Source organism: Schistocerca piceifrons, chromosome 1 (genome assembly GCF_021461385.2).
Source record: "Schistocerca piceifrons isolate TAMUIC-IGC-003096 chromosome 1, iqSchPice1.1, whole genome shotgun sequence".
Lineage (NCBI taxonomy): Eukaryota > Metazoa > Arthropoda > Insecta > Orthoptera > Acrididae > Schistocerca > Schistocerca piceifrons.
Window position 1 is genome coordinate 663,108,203 of NC_060138.1, and position 18,681 is coordinate 663,126,883.

The window sequence follows — 18,681 nt, forward strand, 5'->3', positions numbered from 1 at the left end:
ACTAAAACAAGCTGACGGCACAATGACCAGAGGCTGGAGAAGCACCGCAGAATATCTCCTGAACAGGCTCCTCCCTAATGACGACCCCACTCAAGACGAGTGACACCGCGCTGACTTAAGGGAGAGCATGAGGCAACGATACATCACTGACAGTGTAATCATACCATTCTCACAAGAAGTAGCAACGGTAGTCATCAGGCTTCAAAATCGAAAAACACCCCGCCTGGGTAAAATGATTTCAGAAATGTTAAAACGAACACTAACACAAGTCACACCTTTTCTTTCTAACATGTTCAACGAGGCACTACCAACAGGCACAATTCCAAACATCTGGAAAACTGCTAAATGTACTAATAATCGGGAAATCAAAAGACAAAGAACCAACAGACCCCAAAACGTACCGACCAATCTGCCTTTTAAACACTCTCGCCAATATACAGGAAAGGCTCTGTTTGACCGCTTACAATCGCGTAGACGTCTCCTCGGCCTAACGCCCCATCAATTTGGCTTTAGGGAAGGTAGGTTAGTAGAAGACGCCGTCAACCAAGCACTAACAGAAACAAATAGTATCGGCGACAAATATGTGGCCGCCATACTAATCGACATAGCCGTAGCTTTTGACAACCTGTGGTGGTCGTCCCTCTTCGCCAAGTTAAGAGAAATGCGGCTATGAGCTTCCAATAGTCTCCTCGACTACTTTAGAGGCAGAGTGACGGGGTGGAGGGCTGCTACATGCAATGTCGTCAAGAGAATAACAAAGGGATGTTCACAGACTACCTGCTCGTAGTAGTATCAGCACTAGAGACAGAAGGCACGAAACTGTTTCAGGAAATGAACAATTGGTGCAAAGAAAATAGCTCTGAGAAAAACTGTATATTTACTGCTCAGTGGAACACTAAAGAGGAACCCAATTCTAAAAGTAAAAAATACTAGCCCACAGAGGAAGCAAGTCACACGTTATCTAGGACTGTATCTTTAATAACAGATTTTCAACGGTCGTGACAAAGCTTTCAAAATTATCCACGAACTACCAAGACTCAACTGAACTCAGTACAAATAACCTATTAAGACGATAAGGACCTACCACATTGCGATATTTGAATCCATCGCATGTTCGCACAAGTGTTTGGGCTTACAGGCTGAATATGCAGACTAACAAGACAAATGCAAGACGTGGTGAACGTAGTGTGCTCCGGAGAATGAGCAGAGCCTTCAACACCACAGCACTAGAGGCACTTTGCGTTGTGACGGGGACCTAACAATAGGTTATTGAGCTGCTCTTTACCGGCTTAAGAGGGACAGTCTCTATAAAGTCAATGAAATTACAGATACCAGCAGTATAAACAAAATACAAATGAAACAATGGCGGATTCAAACAAGGCAGAGTGGGTGGGAGGCATCCGACAAGGGTCGCCGAGTACACTCTTTCTTTCCTGACGGGCGCGAAAGATTACAGCTGAAACGTGTCGACTCAAGCCGGGGGATGGGCCATTTGCTGACAAGCCATGGGAGGTGCCCGGTACACTTAAACCGCATGGAACTAACTAACAATGAAATACGAATTTGCAGAAAAACTGAGACAGTGCTATGCAACACACTAGCACGCACGAGACTATACAGAACGACAGTGACATTGCCAGAATAATGCGTAATCCCGTTGACTGGAACACAATAAATAGTGTAGCCGATATTTCATCGAACTCATGACACGAAAGCACATGCTCCAAAACCCACATGGAAGGAGGCGTAGACAAGCGCAAGCACGACCACACATTCCGAAACCGAGGAAGGAACCAACACACTAAGCGAAAACGACTCAGAAGGGATCAACACTTAACAATCACAAAACAAACAACCACCGACACCCCCTACTAAGTCTCTAGTAATATGGTAACCTCGCTTGGGAGAAGAAGGCTCAAAAAACTTTTATTCCGAGGCTCCTCCTGTCCAAGGATACATTCCGTACACAGGCAGTAATGTATTATTCGTCCTATTACGTGTAGACAGAAGTATATTCTCTTCTTTATGTAAAGCTACAATCAATGAATTCTATAAACTATTTATAAAGCTACAAATGTAATGTATTAAGTTATTAAAGGATTACTGCACTCAAGTAGCCATGAACTACATTCTGTATCTAGTAACAAATTTACAACCATAAGTGTATTCTTCACGTAAAGCTAAAATTAATGTATTCCGTGTATCAAATGCTCAACAGTACTTAATTTTTATAATACCGGGTGTATATACGTAAGGTATCACACAGAATACACCACAACTACCAACAACAAGACAAACAAACTACTGAATATCATTTTGTGTCCTGACATGGAACGCTCCAAGTAATATATCAATACACACAAACACAGTAAACATACATAAACACAAACCATTTCATATGAGAATAGCTCGAGGTACTACCGAGATATTCTCACCTGAAATAGGTAGAAATAGGCTACTATCAGTCAACAAGCTACTTAGACTGTATTACACATCCAAATATAGGACACAACTTCCCTCTACATATTGTATCTTACTTTCACCACACTTATTGTATTATATTTTTTTATTTTTCTATTTTCTTATCTTCGATATTTGCATTATATAATTTATATTCTCCTCAATTAGGTAGAAATAAATTATATAGAATCATTTTAACAATTGTTAAGCATTTAATTTTCTGTAACTTTAGAAAATTTTTTGTATATTATGTTCTTAATATTATTTAAAAAGCATTAACAACCTATCTCAATAAGACTGTAATAATAAGAAGTCTTTGCTGCTAGATTTAGATGCATCCGACCCACTTTACATTTCAAGGCGATGGGTTACTCTCTACTGTTAATGAGATAAATGATAAATAAAATACGATGATCATAAGCCACAGATTTCTGTAGTCAATTCTAAGTGACGCTTGAGGCAGTGTAAAGAGCGACGACATAGGACAATGAATGACTGGAAACGGGAGATTCTGTGCGCTATGTTCTATGGCAGTAGAAGGGAAGGTTTTGGGCTTGCCGAATGAGTGGATAACACTACCTGCCACTCTGTATAGCACCAACAGTGAAGTACGAAGCAGGTGATGTTGCCGTATGGTGATGTTTTTCGTGGTTAGGGTGTGGTCTCATTACTGCCCTAAAAGCGGAAGGATACGAGCCACTGTACAGCGCTTTCTACTGCGTACAGTAAAGGAAACGTTCGGAGACGATGATTGTATCAGAATGAGAATGCAACTGTCACACAACAGTATGTGTGGGACAGTAGTTTGTGGCCAATAACATTCTTGAATGGACTGGCTTGCCCCGAGTACCAACCTGACCCCAGTGGAACACTTTTGGGACGAGTTAGGACTTCGCTCCGGACTCCAGCGTCCAACATCATTACTTCGTCTGGTTTATACTGCTGAGGAAGAAAAGACATCCACTCCCCCCCCCCCCCCCCCGGACATTCAGACCTAGTAATTAATATCCAAAAACAGATGTCCAGACACAAGTTTAGTTTACATAACGACTTTTATCTCTGAAGAAGTCTCCCGCAGATGGCCTCCCAGTGGGAGATCGTTAGATGTCGATCGATACGTCCGCTCTTTTTCTATTTTAATTTGACAATATGGTGCTGCTTTATTTGGATATACATGCTGCGAAAATAATTATAGGAACATTTAAATATGTAGCTGCAATATAAGTAGCTGATGGCAGTGGCGGTAATGTTTGCACTTGCTCGGGCGGTCTCACCTTTGAAGTAGGCGGCGAGTCCCCCGGCGATGGCGAGCAGCGCGATGGCGTTGACCAGCACCTGCGCGAACCGGAAGCGCAGCCGCCCCTGTGTGATGTAGTGCGTCGACGGCCGCCGCATGTCTCGGATTATCTGCAGCACACACCGACACTCTGCTACACCAGCTACGAACAGCCAAGCACAGGAGAAGGGGGAGCATTCGTCATCTAACAGCTTACTGCTTTCTAGCCCATTCGAGCCCAAACTGCGTGACCCATGTTAGTACCTGTTCGGATATTCTGAGTGATTCAAAATTCCTTAGTACCTGTTCGGATATTCTGAGTGATTCAAAATTACTATACAGGCTCTTAGAAGATGAACTTTTGATAAGGAACGCATGTCCGAAAATGTACCGTTTTGATATAAAATAAGTTTGAAGATTGGGTCATTTACAAATCTCCCACTTCAAGTACGCAAGTTGAGAAGAGGACGCCGCCCCTCTTATAGTTACGACATCACATAACGCCTTCATCCGACTACAACAACGGCTGCGAGAAATTAGTAGGTTCGAAACTAGAAGAGTTGGCTGTGGTGTTCCACGAACGTGCTGCACTCTCTAGGCTGAAGAGGACGTCCTTCATCACGTACTAGAGGAAAGCACTTGAAACATTGATCATACCATGTGTCCCTACAACATGCAGGTCAGAGCTCATTGTTTCCGCTGTGTGCATAGTAAGAAGTGGGAGATTTGAAAATGATCTGACCCTCAAACTGATTTTGCGTCCAAACGATACATTTCTGGACATGTGTTCTTTGTCAAAACTTCATCCACCAATTTCCCTTTACAGTTCCTAGAAACCTGTAATACGAGTTTTGAATCACCCTGTATACACAGGGTGAGGCATTTAAAATTGTTTGTCGGAATATTTGGCAAAATAAACATTAGATTAAAAGGATGTGATAACAAACGTTGTTCACCTCGTAGAGGGACGTCCGTTAGCATGACACTCGATCCTTGTGCACCACCCCTGGGGACGGGAGGTGGAGGGGAGTGGGGGAGGTGACTTTTAAATCCTAAATAGGACCCCTATTTTTTATCGACGTTTTGGATTTTCCGTGAAAAAATATATAACTTTTGTACGAAACATTTCCTTCCTTTCATGATAGATGGCGTTGTAATCGGCACACGTGAAAATGGAGTGACAGCTGTTCCAAACCGGTGGTATCTCACAAAAAGTATACATCGGATTAGGAAAATAAAAGTACATTATTTGGTATTTGGGAAAATGCTATCATGTTGCACCGTCTACCCCCTCGCAATGGCCGGCTGCGTGAGCCGAGCGGTTCTAGGCGCTTCTGTCCGGAACCACGCAGCTGCTACGGTCGCAGGTTCGAATCCTGCCTCGGACATGGAAGTGTGTGATGGCCTTAGGATAGTTAGGTTCAAGTAGTTCTAAGATCTAGGGACTGATGACCTCAGATGTTAAGTCCCATAGTGCTTAGAGCCATTTTTGAACCCCTCGCAATACATTCTTAGACTACAGTTAGTGTTACCCCCCCCCCCCCCCCTCCCCTCCGGGAGAAACGACGTGCACGTAATAGTAATGTGTTCTCTCGGAATGCTTGATTTTGGTGAGTCCCCTTGTCTCTCAAAACCGTTTCAGTGCAGCAAATGTTAGAAATTTCGACAATCCGATATGTATTAATTAATGTCTATGAGCTAATGTTTGCACATTCATTGGGAATTCGCTGGCGCATATCTTCGGGGGTTGTTGGTACTTCTACGTAAACTCTCTCTTTTAGCCATCCCCACAGGGAAACATCTACATAAGTCACGTCGGGTGAACGTGCGGGCCACATTTAAGGACCTCCTCGTCCAATCAATCGACCCGCATAGTTTCGATTCAAAACTGCTCGAGCTAGTCATGAATTATGCTCTGGGCATCTATCATGTTGAAACCACATATCCAGGCTTATTTGAAGTGGAACATCGTCTATTAGTATGGCTAAAACATTATCCACACGTCGTTGTTCATTTGACCAGTCATTTTATCTTCTATGAAGTATGGATCGATTACCTGTGCACCTAAAATACCGCACCAAACGTTGACACAACATGGCCGTTGTTGTTCAACTTGCCTTACCCAATGGGGATTCTCCACTGACCAATAATGCATTTTATGTCGATTCACTTGACTACGATTCGTAAAATTTGATTCATCAGAGAAAAATGTCTGTGAAATTAAATTATCATTGACTGCCAGTTGTTCCTGTACCCAGTTGCAGAAATTCAGGCGCTTGTGAAAATCGTCACCATGCAGTTCTTGATGTAGCGATAAATGAAATGGATGCCATTTGTGTGCATGCGATATGCGTAGAGGACTACTCTGTGAAATTCCTGAACCTCGCACAATTTGCTGAGAACTAATGTGAGGATTTGCAGCAATCACAGCTAAAATATTCACCATGTTATTTTCTGTTGTCACAGGCCGCGGTCGGAGTCTTTGTTTAGGTTTAACGCTTCCCGTTTCAGTAAAAAGGTGGACGTTACTGCGAAATGTCATTGCAGAGGTAACATTCCTATCGGGCAACAGATTAGCATAACTTTGACGAACTTCGTCAACATTTCTAATAGCCTCAAAGTACCCGGCAATGATACCAACTCCCTCTGCAATCGTTAACGTCGTGGAACAATTGTGACGAGATTTGGACAGTCCGAATCATTGAAATAATATGCACAGTCTGACCGCAGTCTGAGCGCATGATCAGAGTCTGTACTTCATTCGATTGTGGGAGGTGTCACATGATAGCATTATCAAAAATATCAAAAGAAGTACTTCGATTGTACTAATCGGAAGTGCATTTGTTTGAGATAGTACAGTTTTGCAACAACTGTCACCTCATTTCCATGTTTGCCGATTACAGCGCCATCTATCATTAAACGAAAAAAATGCTTCATACAAAAGGTACATATTTTTTCACGGAGAATCCAAATCTGCAATAAAAAATCGGGGTTCCCATATAAGATTTCCAAGTCACCAAACACCACTCCCGCCTACCCGCCCTCGGGGGGTGGTGCAAGGGGGGTCGAGTAAAGTTCCTCTTCGAGTTGAACAGCATTTATTACAACTTTTTTTTTAAAATCCGATATGTATTTCGCCAAATATTCCGACAAACAGTTTTAAAGGCCTCACCCTGTATATGTGGTGGTCAAAAAATATCTGAAACGATTGTAGGGATGATGATGATGATGGCTGGTTTATGGGGTGCTCAACTGCTCGGTCATCAGCGCGTACAAAGTCCCAATTTTTACCTAGTGCAATTTTTTCAACCGATCTGGCTACTGTCACGAATGATGATGATTATGATGAAATGATGAGGCCAACACAAACACCCAGTGCCCGGGCAGAGAAAATTCCCAACCCGGCCGGGAATCGAACCCGAGACCCTGTGATTCAGAGGCAGAAACGCTAGCCTCTAGACCACGACCTGCGGACAAAAGGCTTGTAGAGATGTTGCAGGGTGCATGACAGATCGTACTGAGACGTAAATGTTGAGAAACAAATTCGATACATTGCGCCATTTACGAGATATTTAGCACTGAAATTAGTCAATCGGGGCGTCGCGCGCTCACATGCAAGCGGCCTGCCACGGGCGGTGTTGCCCATTCCCAACTAGTGCTGCGTTTGATTACCTGAAACTTCAATTTGCATGTGTTGATCTGATCGGACAACTTAAATGCTAAATAACTCGGAAACGGCGCAATGAAATGAATTTTTTTATTAATACTTATGTCCTAGTACATCCTGCCCTGCAACATCCGTACAAGTGACTCAGACATTTTCTGACCACGCTACACACACACACAAAACGTTGAGAAAAGTACTGCCTCACTCTCAGTTGACAGATCGTAGAGAAACGATGCGGGAGACCGCACCGCCATTCTACGCAGGGTCCTAATGAAGGGGGTTTGCCGTTGCCTTCCTCCGAGCGTAATGGGGATGAACATGATGAGGAATGTGACACAACAACGCCCAGTCATCGCGAGGATGGCGGAGTAGGTGAAAATCCCTGACCCCACTGGGAATCGAACTCGTGCTCGGGAAGCGAGAACGCTACCCCGAAACCACGACCTGCGGATATATAACGGGAGTGCCACACTCTGGAATCTGCCGAGATTTCAGGGCTCTATTAGAGAGTAACTGCAGTTTTTATTGTGATTTACCAACAGATCGCTGGCCACGACTTTGCATATTTCGTGCCCGCGACAAGGAATTACAGGCGCCGCACACAGTGCTCTGCAGACGCTTGATCCATGACCATCACCTGAGACAGTACCACACATCAAGAAAAGGGGTACCATATTGCTGCTCTGGCTTGTTAGGACAAACATCGCAATCTCGCCACTTGTTCCCAGTTGCATCAACGTAGTATAATTTCTGTGTGGAACAAATCCATCGAGATCTATTCAACGTCAGATAATTTCACATTGCATTACCCAAACGTAGTTCAAACAGACAAATCTTAGCCTTTGCCAACCAGCCACCACATAGGGTTGTCAACTGCTCGTTGCATGTTTGTGTTACCATCAGATCATGTTTATTTTTGTCATCATTGTTAACATTTATTTTGGCCCAATTAAACTTGTGCCATAACTTTTATAAATGATCAAGCCCATGTTGATATATTATACACCCATCAACAATTGACAAAAATATGGTCAGTGCCACCATTTGATTACCACTGTTTCCGCATTCAGGTTCATTTAGATTCTGATAACTGTAGTAACCTCTAATGCATGCTATAAACAACAAATACAGTTACAGGGCAAAATCAGTTTAGCAGATGCATGGGACAGGTATTCGAGTGGAGAGTTTACTATCTAAAGTGATTGATGTCAGCGCATAAACTCATAGTCGTCTGCCGCCTTCCAATACATACCGGAAGAGTAAAGTGTAGCCTTGCAAGGTTTCCTTTTGGCATGTACCTTCCATATGTATCGGCGTTCCTGAAAATAGTTTCACCGTGTTGTGTTATTTACTCATAGTCGATGAAAGATGGCTTCGTTGGCTGCATAAACTACAAAAACATTGACCTCACTAACTTTCAATACTGTCATAGTACTCTGTCAACCTTCACCAGTAAAGACACAGTGTCAGTATCAACATTCCTAAAGCAGGAAACTCTTTGGACAGCAAAATACTTGCGTTTCTGTTAGATTGTTTAGAGGAGATTATGTTGACTTTGTGATTAGACACTCACCGAGCAACCGTAAGATCAAGATGAACTAATCCCGACCACCTGACTGAGAACTGTGGAGAAGAAAATCTCCATTATGTATATCATCTTTCTCGAGAGGCTTTTGATCATTTCGTCTACTTGTTCTAGGATTGAAGTCACATTCTAGACGTGTTAATGTTGCAGTATTTAGATTAGATGATTTTCGCAAATTGTAGAGTGGTTAACGACTGATCAGTATGTCAACAAGGGTCCCAGCCTACATGGACGTTCTCGTCGCGGCTGTTCGTTCTTTCCATTTTCAGATATACATTCTCAATATGGTTTTCAATTACTTTTCGTAGTTGTAGGATATCGCAAGATTTTCATTTTGGTGACACGTGGTTACGCATTTTCTGTCTTTAATTTTCGACCTTGTAGTATGCTTATCTTTTGGTTGGCACCATCCTTGCATTTGTATTCGTCTCAATAAAGATCCCTTTGAAATATTGGTAACTGGCTGTGCACAAGTCATATGCTTATCTTTTGGTAGGCACCACCCTTGCATTTATATTGTCTTAATAAAGATCACTTCCAAATACTGGTTACTGATTGTGAACATGTATTTCATAATTCCGTAATTCGCGGACTATCTTTACCTATGGCCACGGTTTAGCCGCTCCGGCGTGGATTCAGCTACTTGTATGTACCATTGTACGCCCCTGGTGCACGAATTATTTTGTTTCATTATAAGAGTTATCTTTGTCACTGTCTGAGTCCACAAGATGGGGAACGGGTGCACAGGGGATTCATTTGCAGAAATTAACTGTTTATTCAGTTTATGACTTTGATTTCAGTGCTATAAGAAGAATTGTTAATGCTTAATGCTGGGCCTCACCCAGAAATAAAGGTGGTGTCAATTATCAATATCAAGATTCATTCAGAAAATAAAAGCACGAAAGTTTAGACTGCCTCAAAATTTTTAAATATACATTAGCTCTTTACCTTCTTTCCTTTACAAGTGGATCCTATTAAGAAAGAATTTTAAAGGTTCGTTTACTGTGACTAGACAAGTCACTTCACTTATAGACATGATGTATCATTTTTTACCATATGTACATGTATTTACGTATACAACTTTATACAGTAACTATTTTTGATTTGCATATATAGTTTTACCTATGTTTATCCTTTGACTTTCCTATACATGCATTTTGCACATTCTTCCATTGAGGATAATCATCCGAAAAGCCATATGATAGCCTCTCCCGGTTAACCTGTGTCTACACGGACTTATCACATGTGTAAATGATCAAAATATGAGGCGGTATCTGTTTTTATAAGGGGTCGTGGAATTTGTATAAAATTTAAATTAGATGTTGATACGAATTTGTGTTATAGTATTTAAGAATAGTACAGTACATCGAGTGCCTGTAGTAGTTAGAGATGTATGAATTCATTAAATAAAATACACATTCGTCTCATCAAAAACTGAGAAGTGATTTTTAGTGTTTTTCGTAGGTCCCCCTGGTCTCACCTGTATCTCTTTCTACTGTCAAGCTCACACTCCTTGCCCTGATCTTATTTTAAGGATGTTGTAATCCAACAATCACGTTGGCTGCTCAACCTGTTTTTTTTACGTTATGGATAAAGTTTGTTTCTGTGTTATTGCATTGTTATTTTTGTATTCTCCACATGGCTTCTGCTCACATAGTGTGTGGAAGTGCAACTAATATATTCCAACAGACTGCTGGAAACTATGTTGCAGCATGTCACGACTTAACGTTACATAGTAGTCTTTATCAGTCCACTTGAGTACTACTTATATTTCAGTTTTAACACCGTGTAACCTTATTTTTAATGCCAACGTGTTTCATATTGAAACAATGTTCACTTTCAACATGCTTGAAATTTGGAAATTTGTGATAAGGTCTTATGGGATCAAACAGCTGAGATCATCGGTCCCAAAGCTTACGCACTACTTAATCTAACTAAAACTAACTTACGCTAAGGACAGCACACACACCCGTGCCTGAGGGAGGACTCGATCTTCTGACGGGGGAAGCTGCGCGGACCGTGACAAGGCGCCTTAGTCCACGCGGATACCCCGCGCGGCCCAATATAATTGAAAATGACGAAATGTGGGAATAGCAATCGTAGTAATTAATATTTTCAACAGCCATAAGCGAAATGATTGCATTCAGTAGTTACATAAACGTTGTGGATCCAGTCACAAAGCCGGGGTGGCCGAGTGGTTCTAGGCACTACAGTCTGGAACCGCGCGACCGCTACGGTCGCAGGTTAGAATCCTGCCTAGGGCATGAATGTGTGTGATGTCCTTAGGTTAGTTAGGTTTAAGTAGTTCTGAGTTCTAGGGGACTGATGACCTCAGAAGTTAAGTCCCATAGTGCTCAGAGCCATTTTGAACCCAGTCACAAAAATAATGTTTTGGGCAACTGAATTCTAAATTTTTGGTTCTCATTTTATTTTCACAGCGCTAATGCGCCAAAAAAATCAGTTAGTAATTTTGTGGCAAAACGGAAATGACAGTTACTTAAAAGAACAGTAACTCAAGATCGTACTTGTACATGTTACAAAAAGACCCATGCAGACTGCAATAATTTGATGCAGAAGAAGAAGAAGGCAGCTGAGCAACATTACCAATTTTAGAAACATAAAAATTTTAGTGAACCTTTATCATTGAATACTTTTGGTTGAGGTGCAGCTCACGACAAAGAGGAGTATGGCTTACAATAGACTTTCGTGTATAAGGGATTTTATTGTGAAAAACTGATAATATAGGTGCATCTGATAGTAATTTAATTTAGCTGATTTGACTGACATTACACGTGATGTGTGTATACATCACCCGTCACTCTTCTTGTTTATTATTCTACTTAAAGGTTTTTGATAAGGTAGTTTCAAGTTACTTAAATTGTAACATAGTAGATGTACTGGAGCTTAAAGATATAATTTCTTAGTGAAATATTTCAGTTACACTGATAACTGTTCTTTGCAAATTATGTTATATTGGTTATAAATTATAATATATTAATTTTTTGTTATGTTATTATTTAATAGGTGTAATTTTATTAGATTTTTGTTTTATTATATTTTGTAGAATTAATTTTTTATACCATGGCTTATTAGTAATGTAACTGGATTATAAAATTTTTTATTGAAGTTTATTAAAATATTTTGGTTTAGAGTGCTTTTTATAACAGCATGTATCGAAATTTTAGTATTCATTTACTTATCTCGATTTAGGTTGATTTACAATGAAATTCATAATTAATTTATCATAATTATTATTAACTTAACTGTAGAACAGAAATATTAATTGTTTTGTTAGAGATCTAGCTAATTAAGAAAAAAATTTATTCTTAAAGTTCATTAGTTTTTATTTAAATTTTTTAAGTGGAAATACTGGCTTCTTTATTCTTTAGGGGATAAGGCTGAAGTTTATAACCTACAATTTGTTTAATTTAAAATAAAATTGTAAGCATTAAACCAGCTATCTTTAAAATTACATTTTAGTTACTTATTTTAAAGTTTGATTTTACAGTTATTTTAGCTTCTTTAAAATATAGTGGAGTTAAGAAAATGCAGGGATAAAATTAATCATTTGAAAAGTAATGCTGAAAAAAAGCTCGATGAACAAGAGTATGAATAGATCTTGTGTCAGATAAATTAATATTTTATTTTCTGTATTTTTATTAGCTAGGTATAGTGTGTTCGCAACATTATTAAGTGGCGCTCGAACAGCTGCTATAGACGCGGCTACGTGACCGTGACCGGGCGTTGGAAAAACTGCCCCGCGGCGTGCGCACCTGTTGCGGCAGCTGCGGCTGTACCACTGTGGATGCCCACGCAAAATGCAGTGTCCTACCGGATACTATGGATAAATCCTCACACGCTACAACGCAGACAGAACAGGTGCGGAACCGTGTGCTCCCAAACCTACAAACGTTCGTACTCCACAACTCCAAGTACGTTTCGTTTCCCAGCGAGGTTTGGTACGCGGACATTGCAAACTGAAAGGTGTTACACCGTGTTTGAAATGTGAAACCACAGGGACAGGTTATTCCAAAGTGGTTCTGAGCTGCCCTGTTATTGTCGACCACAGCAATGAATGCTTCTTGTCGGTGCGCAAGGTAATCAGTCTAGGGGTAGAAAAACAGATAGTCACGTGACATCAGATTTCGTTGTTTAGTGGGGTGTCTTTCTATATAGTGTGTGTGGGTACCATCTACTTGTGACCTATACACCACAGTAAACAGTCGAAACATAGAGATGTTGGTATTGTTCCTGAATAGCATCGTTGAAATCAAGTCCAATCAGTAGCTTGAGAAATGATTTCTGTTACGAAAATAAGGAGGGAACGTAGCTAAAAGTGGGTTTACTTCCCATCGACAACTAAGTCAAGAATGTTATGGATGAGGAAAGGAATTGGCTGTGGTGTTTCCAATGAAATCATAGCATTGTTTATCTGAAAGGAGAGAAAATCAAAGTAAGGAGAATTGAGACTGCAATCGCTGACGACGGCCCGAACTGAAGCAACGACCTTCATCAATCCGAGCACTTTCAGAAATTTACCGAGACGTGTCGGCTGGGCCAGAATACGTGCATCGCTTGGGATTTGTACACCGCTTCCCACTCATCGTAATGCTTTCCACCGACAGTATCCACATTATAAAAGAGGAATACACTTGACTTCAATAAGCGAAAAAGTTAAACAAAAACATGAACCTCACTTTTCCAATGAAACAAATATAGCTTATTGAGTTCAATGAAAATATTGCCAAGTTCATTTCGCTCGCTGACTACCAGTTTCCAGCTAGGCACTCGGCACCATGACCTAATTTATTTCCGTCTACTAAGCAGCTGCACACTCGCTGAAAGGCAACACTCGCCTAGAACTCCACTCGAAATCCATGAATGCGCTTCAGGATTCTCTCAATGTTCTGTACTGTGAGATATAACTCGGTTGATCAAGAAGGATCAGTTTCTCTCGACTCCTAACACACACTAAGGAAACACCACCTCCGCCGCAGAGCGAATGCGACTTTTAGGCCTTATAATCCGCTGTGTTCCGCCCAAAACCCATTTAGGAGGACTAGGAAGTTTTTGCCATGACGTACACAATAGCCACGAAGCGAGCAAACAAGCGCGGCCTACATCTACATCTATACACCTACATCGCTACTCCGTAAATCACACTTAAGTGCCTGGCAGAGGCTTCATCGAACCACCTTCACACTAATTTTCTATTATTGCACTCTAGAACAGAGCGCGGAAAATACGAACTCCTATATATTTCGTGTTCGGAGGAGAAAGTTGGTGATTGAAATTTCGTGCGATGAAACGCCTTTGTTTTAATGATATCCACCCCAAATCCTGTATCATGTCCATGACACTCTCTCTCCTGTTTGTCGATAATGCAAAACGTGCTGCTCTACTTTGTACTGTCTCGATGGAATGCTGTGTTACAACTTTATAACGGAATGTGCGGGGAAAATGGAAACATCTGCACGTAAACAAAGGTAGGGTTTAGCAAGGCCGACAACAGGTACTGAACATACAGTGTTGCGAAAAATACGATGTTGACGCTGTGTTGTGATCATAAAAATAAGACCTCAGGCGGTTTCGGGGGAATTTAGCGTAGTTTTGACGCCTAGTGGGCTGTAGAAGTTGGCGGAGACCGGCGCCCCGACGAAGTTTGCAGAAGCAGGCGGCGGCGGCGGGCCTGCGGTATTAGCTGCGAGTCGTTAATCAGCTGCTCCAGAGGCCGCCTCCCGCCTCCCGCCTCCCGCCTCCCGCCTCCCGCTGCGCCGCGACGCGCAAAGTTTTACGCAAAGACGCCGAAGCCAATACGCAGCCAGCTTGCCAGACGTCCATGCGGCTGCCAAGACTCGGAGGCTCGTGCAATTAATCTAGTTCACATTTCTTGACTGTGGCTACTTACCACCTTGTAATGCTTCTACAACTGATAGCGATAAAGCCACATCATTTATGTCGTTCTCATTTCTTCTTCAACGAGGCTAAATTTTATCAGAAATATTGCTGCACGCGTTACCAGTTTTCTTTTTCATCGTCCAAAAGCGTCTGAAATTTCAGACTATTGACTGAGTATTTAGTCTTGCAGTCTTCCCTCCGAAATTCTGATTTATGTGGGTTGTATTGTTGAAAAATGTTCGCCTTGCTTCAACTATGATTATGTGAGAAATCCAATTGCTATAGGAGAGTCAAAAGCGAAAAAAATGCTTGTCTCTCGACGCAGGTACTGCTTACCTGAAGCACAGAAAGTAATCACGAAAAATTGTGTTTTATTGAATCACACCATGCATTTCGGACCCTATAGGCCAATAATCCGGTGCAAATCGTTTCATGCATAGTTTACATCTGCTCTTGAGCGAGGCGACGTAAAATTTACGCCCTTTTTCTGAGAACATGAGATGTTCAGTTTCGAAATATGCAAATCAAACAACGAAAAATACGATTCGCGAATTCCAATGCAGGAACGTACATTTTACATCGCTTAACTTAAGCACAGACGTGAATAACGTATGTAACGATTGGGACCTGATTAGGGACCCGCAGCATCCGAAATCATCGTGTGATGTAATAAAACACAAATTCTTTTGTGACTGAAGACATTATTTATTCTTCTTGTATACTGAAACGAATCACATTCAAAACTGCAAGATATGGATAAAACTAGATTTACCTAATATCTGAGATAAATGATATAAGCATCTAACCATTCTTACGATTGTGGTAGAGGACCTTGCTTGAGAAACCTCAACGACATTCAACACTATTAAAGTACGACACGTACAATTTTAAAATGCCATTTGATATATCAATTCGTTTTTAGGCCGTACTTCAGTAGTTACAGATTAAAAGAAACTTAGTTATGAAATCTTTAGCTACTGTTAAAAATCTTTATTTTGAACAAACCATTCACACTCGATTTCAAAGCAAAAGTTTCCTCTACAACAATCCGTTTACAGAGTGCTTAAAAAAGAGAAAGCATCTGAACAACTGTAGAAAACTTTACTTCAGATCATATTTTTTATTTTAGCGGTATCTTATTGAAAATGTCGTATAATACATTGAAGAGCCAAAGAAACTGGTACATCTGCCTAACATCGTGAAGGCCCCTGCGAGCACGTAGAAGTGCCGGAGCACGACGTGGCAGACTCGACTAAACTCTGAAGTAGTGCGGGAGGGAACTGACAGCTTGAATCCTGCAGGGCTGTCAATAAATCCGTAATAGTACGAGGGGTGGAGATATCTTCTGAACAGCACGTTGCAAGGCATCCCAGATATGCTCAATAATGTTCATGTCTCGGGAGTTTGGTGGCCAGCAGAAGTGTTTAAACTCAGAAGAGTGTTCCTGGAGCCACGCTGTAGCAATTCTGGACGTATGGGGTTTCGCATTGTCCTGCTGGAATTCCCCAAGTCCGTCGGAATGCTCAATATACATGAATGGACGCAGGTGATCAGACAGGATGCTTAATTACCTGTCACCTGTCAGAGTCGTATATAGACGTGTCAGTGGTCCCATATCACTCCAACTGCAAACGCCCCACGCCATTACACAGCCACCACCAGTTTGAGCAGTCCCTTACTGACATGCAGGGTCCATGGATTCATGTGGTTGTCTCCATACCCGTACACGTCCATCCGCTCGATACAATTTGAAAAGAGACTCGTCCGACCACGGAATACGTTTTCAGTCATCAACAGTCGAATGTCGATGTTGACTGGCCCAGACGATGCGTAAGGCTTTGTGTCGTGCAGTCATCAAGGGTACACGAGTGGTCATTCGTCTCCGAAAGCCCACATCGATGATATTCCGTTGAATGGCTCACACGCTGACACTTGTTGATGCGCCAGCACTGAAATCTGCAGCAATTTGTGCAAGGGTTGCACTTCTGTCACGTTGAACGATTCTCTTCGATTCTCTTCGGTCGTCATTGGTTCCGTTCTTGCAGGATATTTTTCTGGCCACAGTGATGTCGGAGATAGATGTTTTACCTGATTCATGATATTAACGGTACACTCGCGAAATGGTAGTACAGGAAAATCCCCACTTCATTGCTATCTCGGAGATGTTGTGTCCCATTGCTCGTACGCCGACTATAGCACCACATTCAAACTCACTCCAGTCTTGATAATCTGCCATTGCAGCAGCAGTAGCTTTAATGTTGTTATCAGGCCCGGTAGGGTATATAAGTGGCATGAACTGCTTGAGACGTCACGTCACCACCGAGAAGGATACGGAAATCCCACATACACGTGTGGGACAGCATAAGTAGCACCTGACAGAGTTTGCAAGGCGCCTCATCCTGAGTCTGCAATTTTGCTGTTAGCCGAATCACTTATTACTGAGATTTGTAGGACGTTCGGATGTGACAAGGGGCCGCTGTGGGATTGTATGGGAACGTGAGAGCAGGCATACTAATCGTCAAAGTTCCAGCTGACCACGGGTGTGACCATCACACTGGAGGATCGCAGTGTTGTGCACGAAGTATATCGTAACCACATCCCATTTCCACATGCCTTCCGAGAGCAAGAGGTGGACTCCCTGTCACATTTTGTGTCACACTACCCGAATGGTCAGAGGCTGGTAGGAGCTGGACTAGGAAATTACCGTCCCATTCGTGGGCTGTCGTTAAATCCAAAACACAGGACTACATGTCTGGAGTAGTTCCGTGACGGGGAACCATGGACTTCCGATGAATAGCGTCTCACTATGTTCATTGGTAGCTCCTTGTTTTGCGCTATCCTGAACGACCATCATCGGTGAGTAAGACGGCGTCCTGGGGAGACATTCCATCCTTCCAATGTTTGGAGACGCATATCTTTGCTAGTACTGGCGTCCTGGTGTGAGAGAGAGCGGGTATGGCTTCAGGTCAGGGGTGGTAATGATCGAAGGAACTTTTCCGGCACAACACCACATCTCAGACATCCTTAATCTTCATGGGTTACCTCTCATGCGACAGTTTCGTGGTGCCATTTTTCAACAGAACACTGGTCGTCCGAGTTGTTACTTGTCTCTATGAGCTTGTCTGCGTGATGTTGAAGTAACTCAGTAGCCAGCAAGATCCTTAGATCTGAGCCCGACAGAAAATGCGTGGGACCAGCTCGAATGTCAAATCTCAGTGCCACTTTGCAAGACACCACAGCAGGTGTGGATCAGCCTGCTGCAGGAGGGAATTTTAGTGCCTTCCCAACCGAATCACTGCATGTACCTGGGACAGTGAGTGTGAAACGGCTGACAAGGGAGTTTTTACTGCTAAGCTCTTTGTAAATTTGCCCCTATTTTGTAATCCCAGAAATAACTTCACATAACCTCTCAAGCTCTTCCTTTCCTCCTCAGCTTCTAGGTGGTTCATTTTCTTTGTCAGAGTTAATGCCCAGACGACCGAAATATGAACGTGGGAGTAGACTGGACAACCTATAATGCAACCAACGTAATACAATCGACCTAGCGGACATTGGTATGGGTTTTCTTCATAGAAGTAGTTAGTGCTATCGTTATTTTTCATTTTGTAGTAAAGATGGAAAAATCCTAGGCAATTGGCTTTGTCTGGTAATTACATATAGGACCTATGAGACTATTAAACAATATAGAATATGTTGTTGTTGTTGTTGTTGTGGTCCTGAGACTGGTTTGATGGAGCTCTCCTTGCTATTCTATCCTGTACAAGCTTCTTCATCTCCCAGTACTCACTGAAACCT

The 18,681-nt window shown here is 42.0% G+C and overlaps 1 protein-coding gene across 1 annotated transcript in view; it reads right to left on the reverse strand.

The window, feature by feature from the left end:
- Window positions 1–18,681, reverse strand: part of LOC124764283 — a 332,221-nt gene that overhangs the window by 285,900 nt on the left and 27,640 nt on the right. Inside the window, exon 5 of the mRNA XM_047249132.1 lies at window positions 3,735–3,867. Coding sequence (XP_047105088.1) covers window positions 3,735–3,867 — 133 coding nt within the window. The remainder of the gene's footprint in view (window positions 1–3,734; window positions 3,868–18,681) is intronic.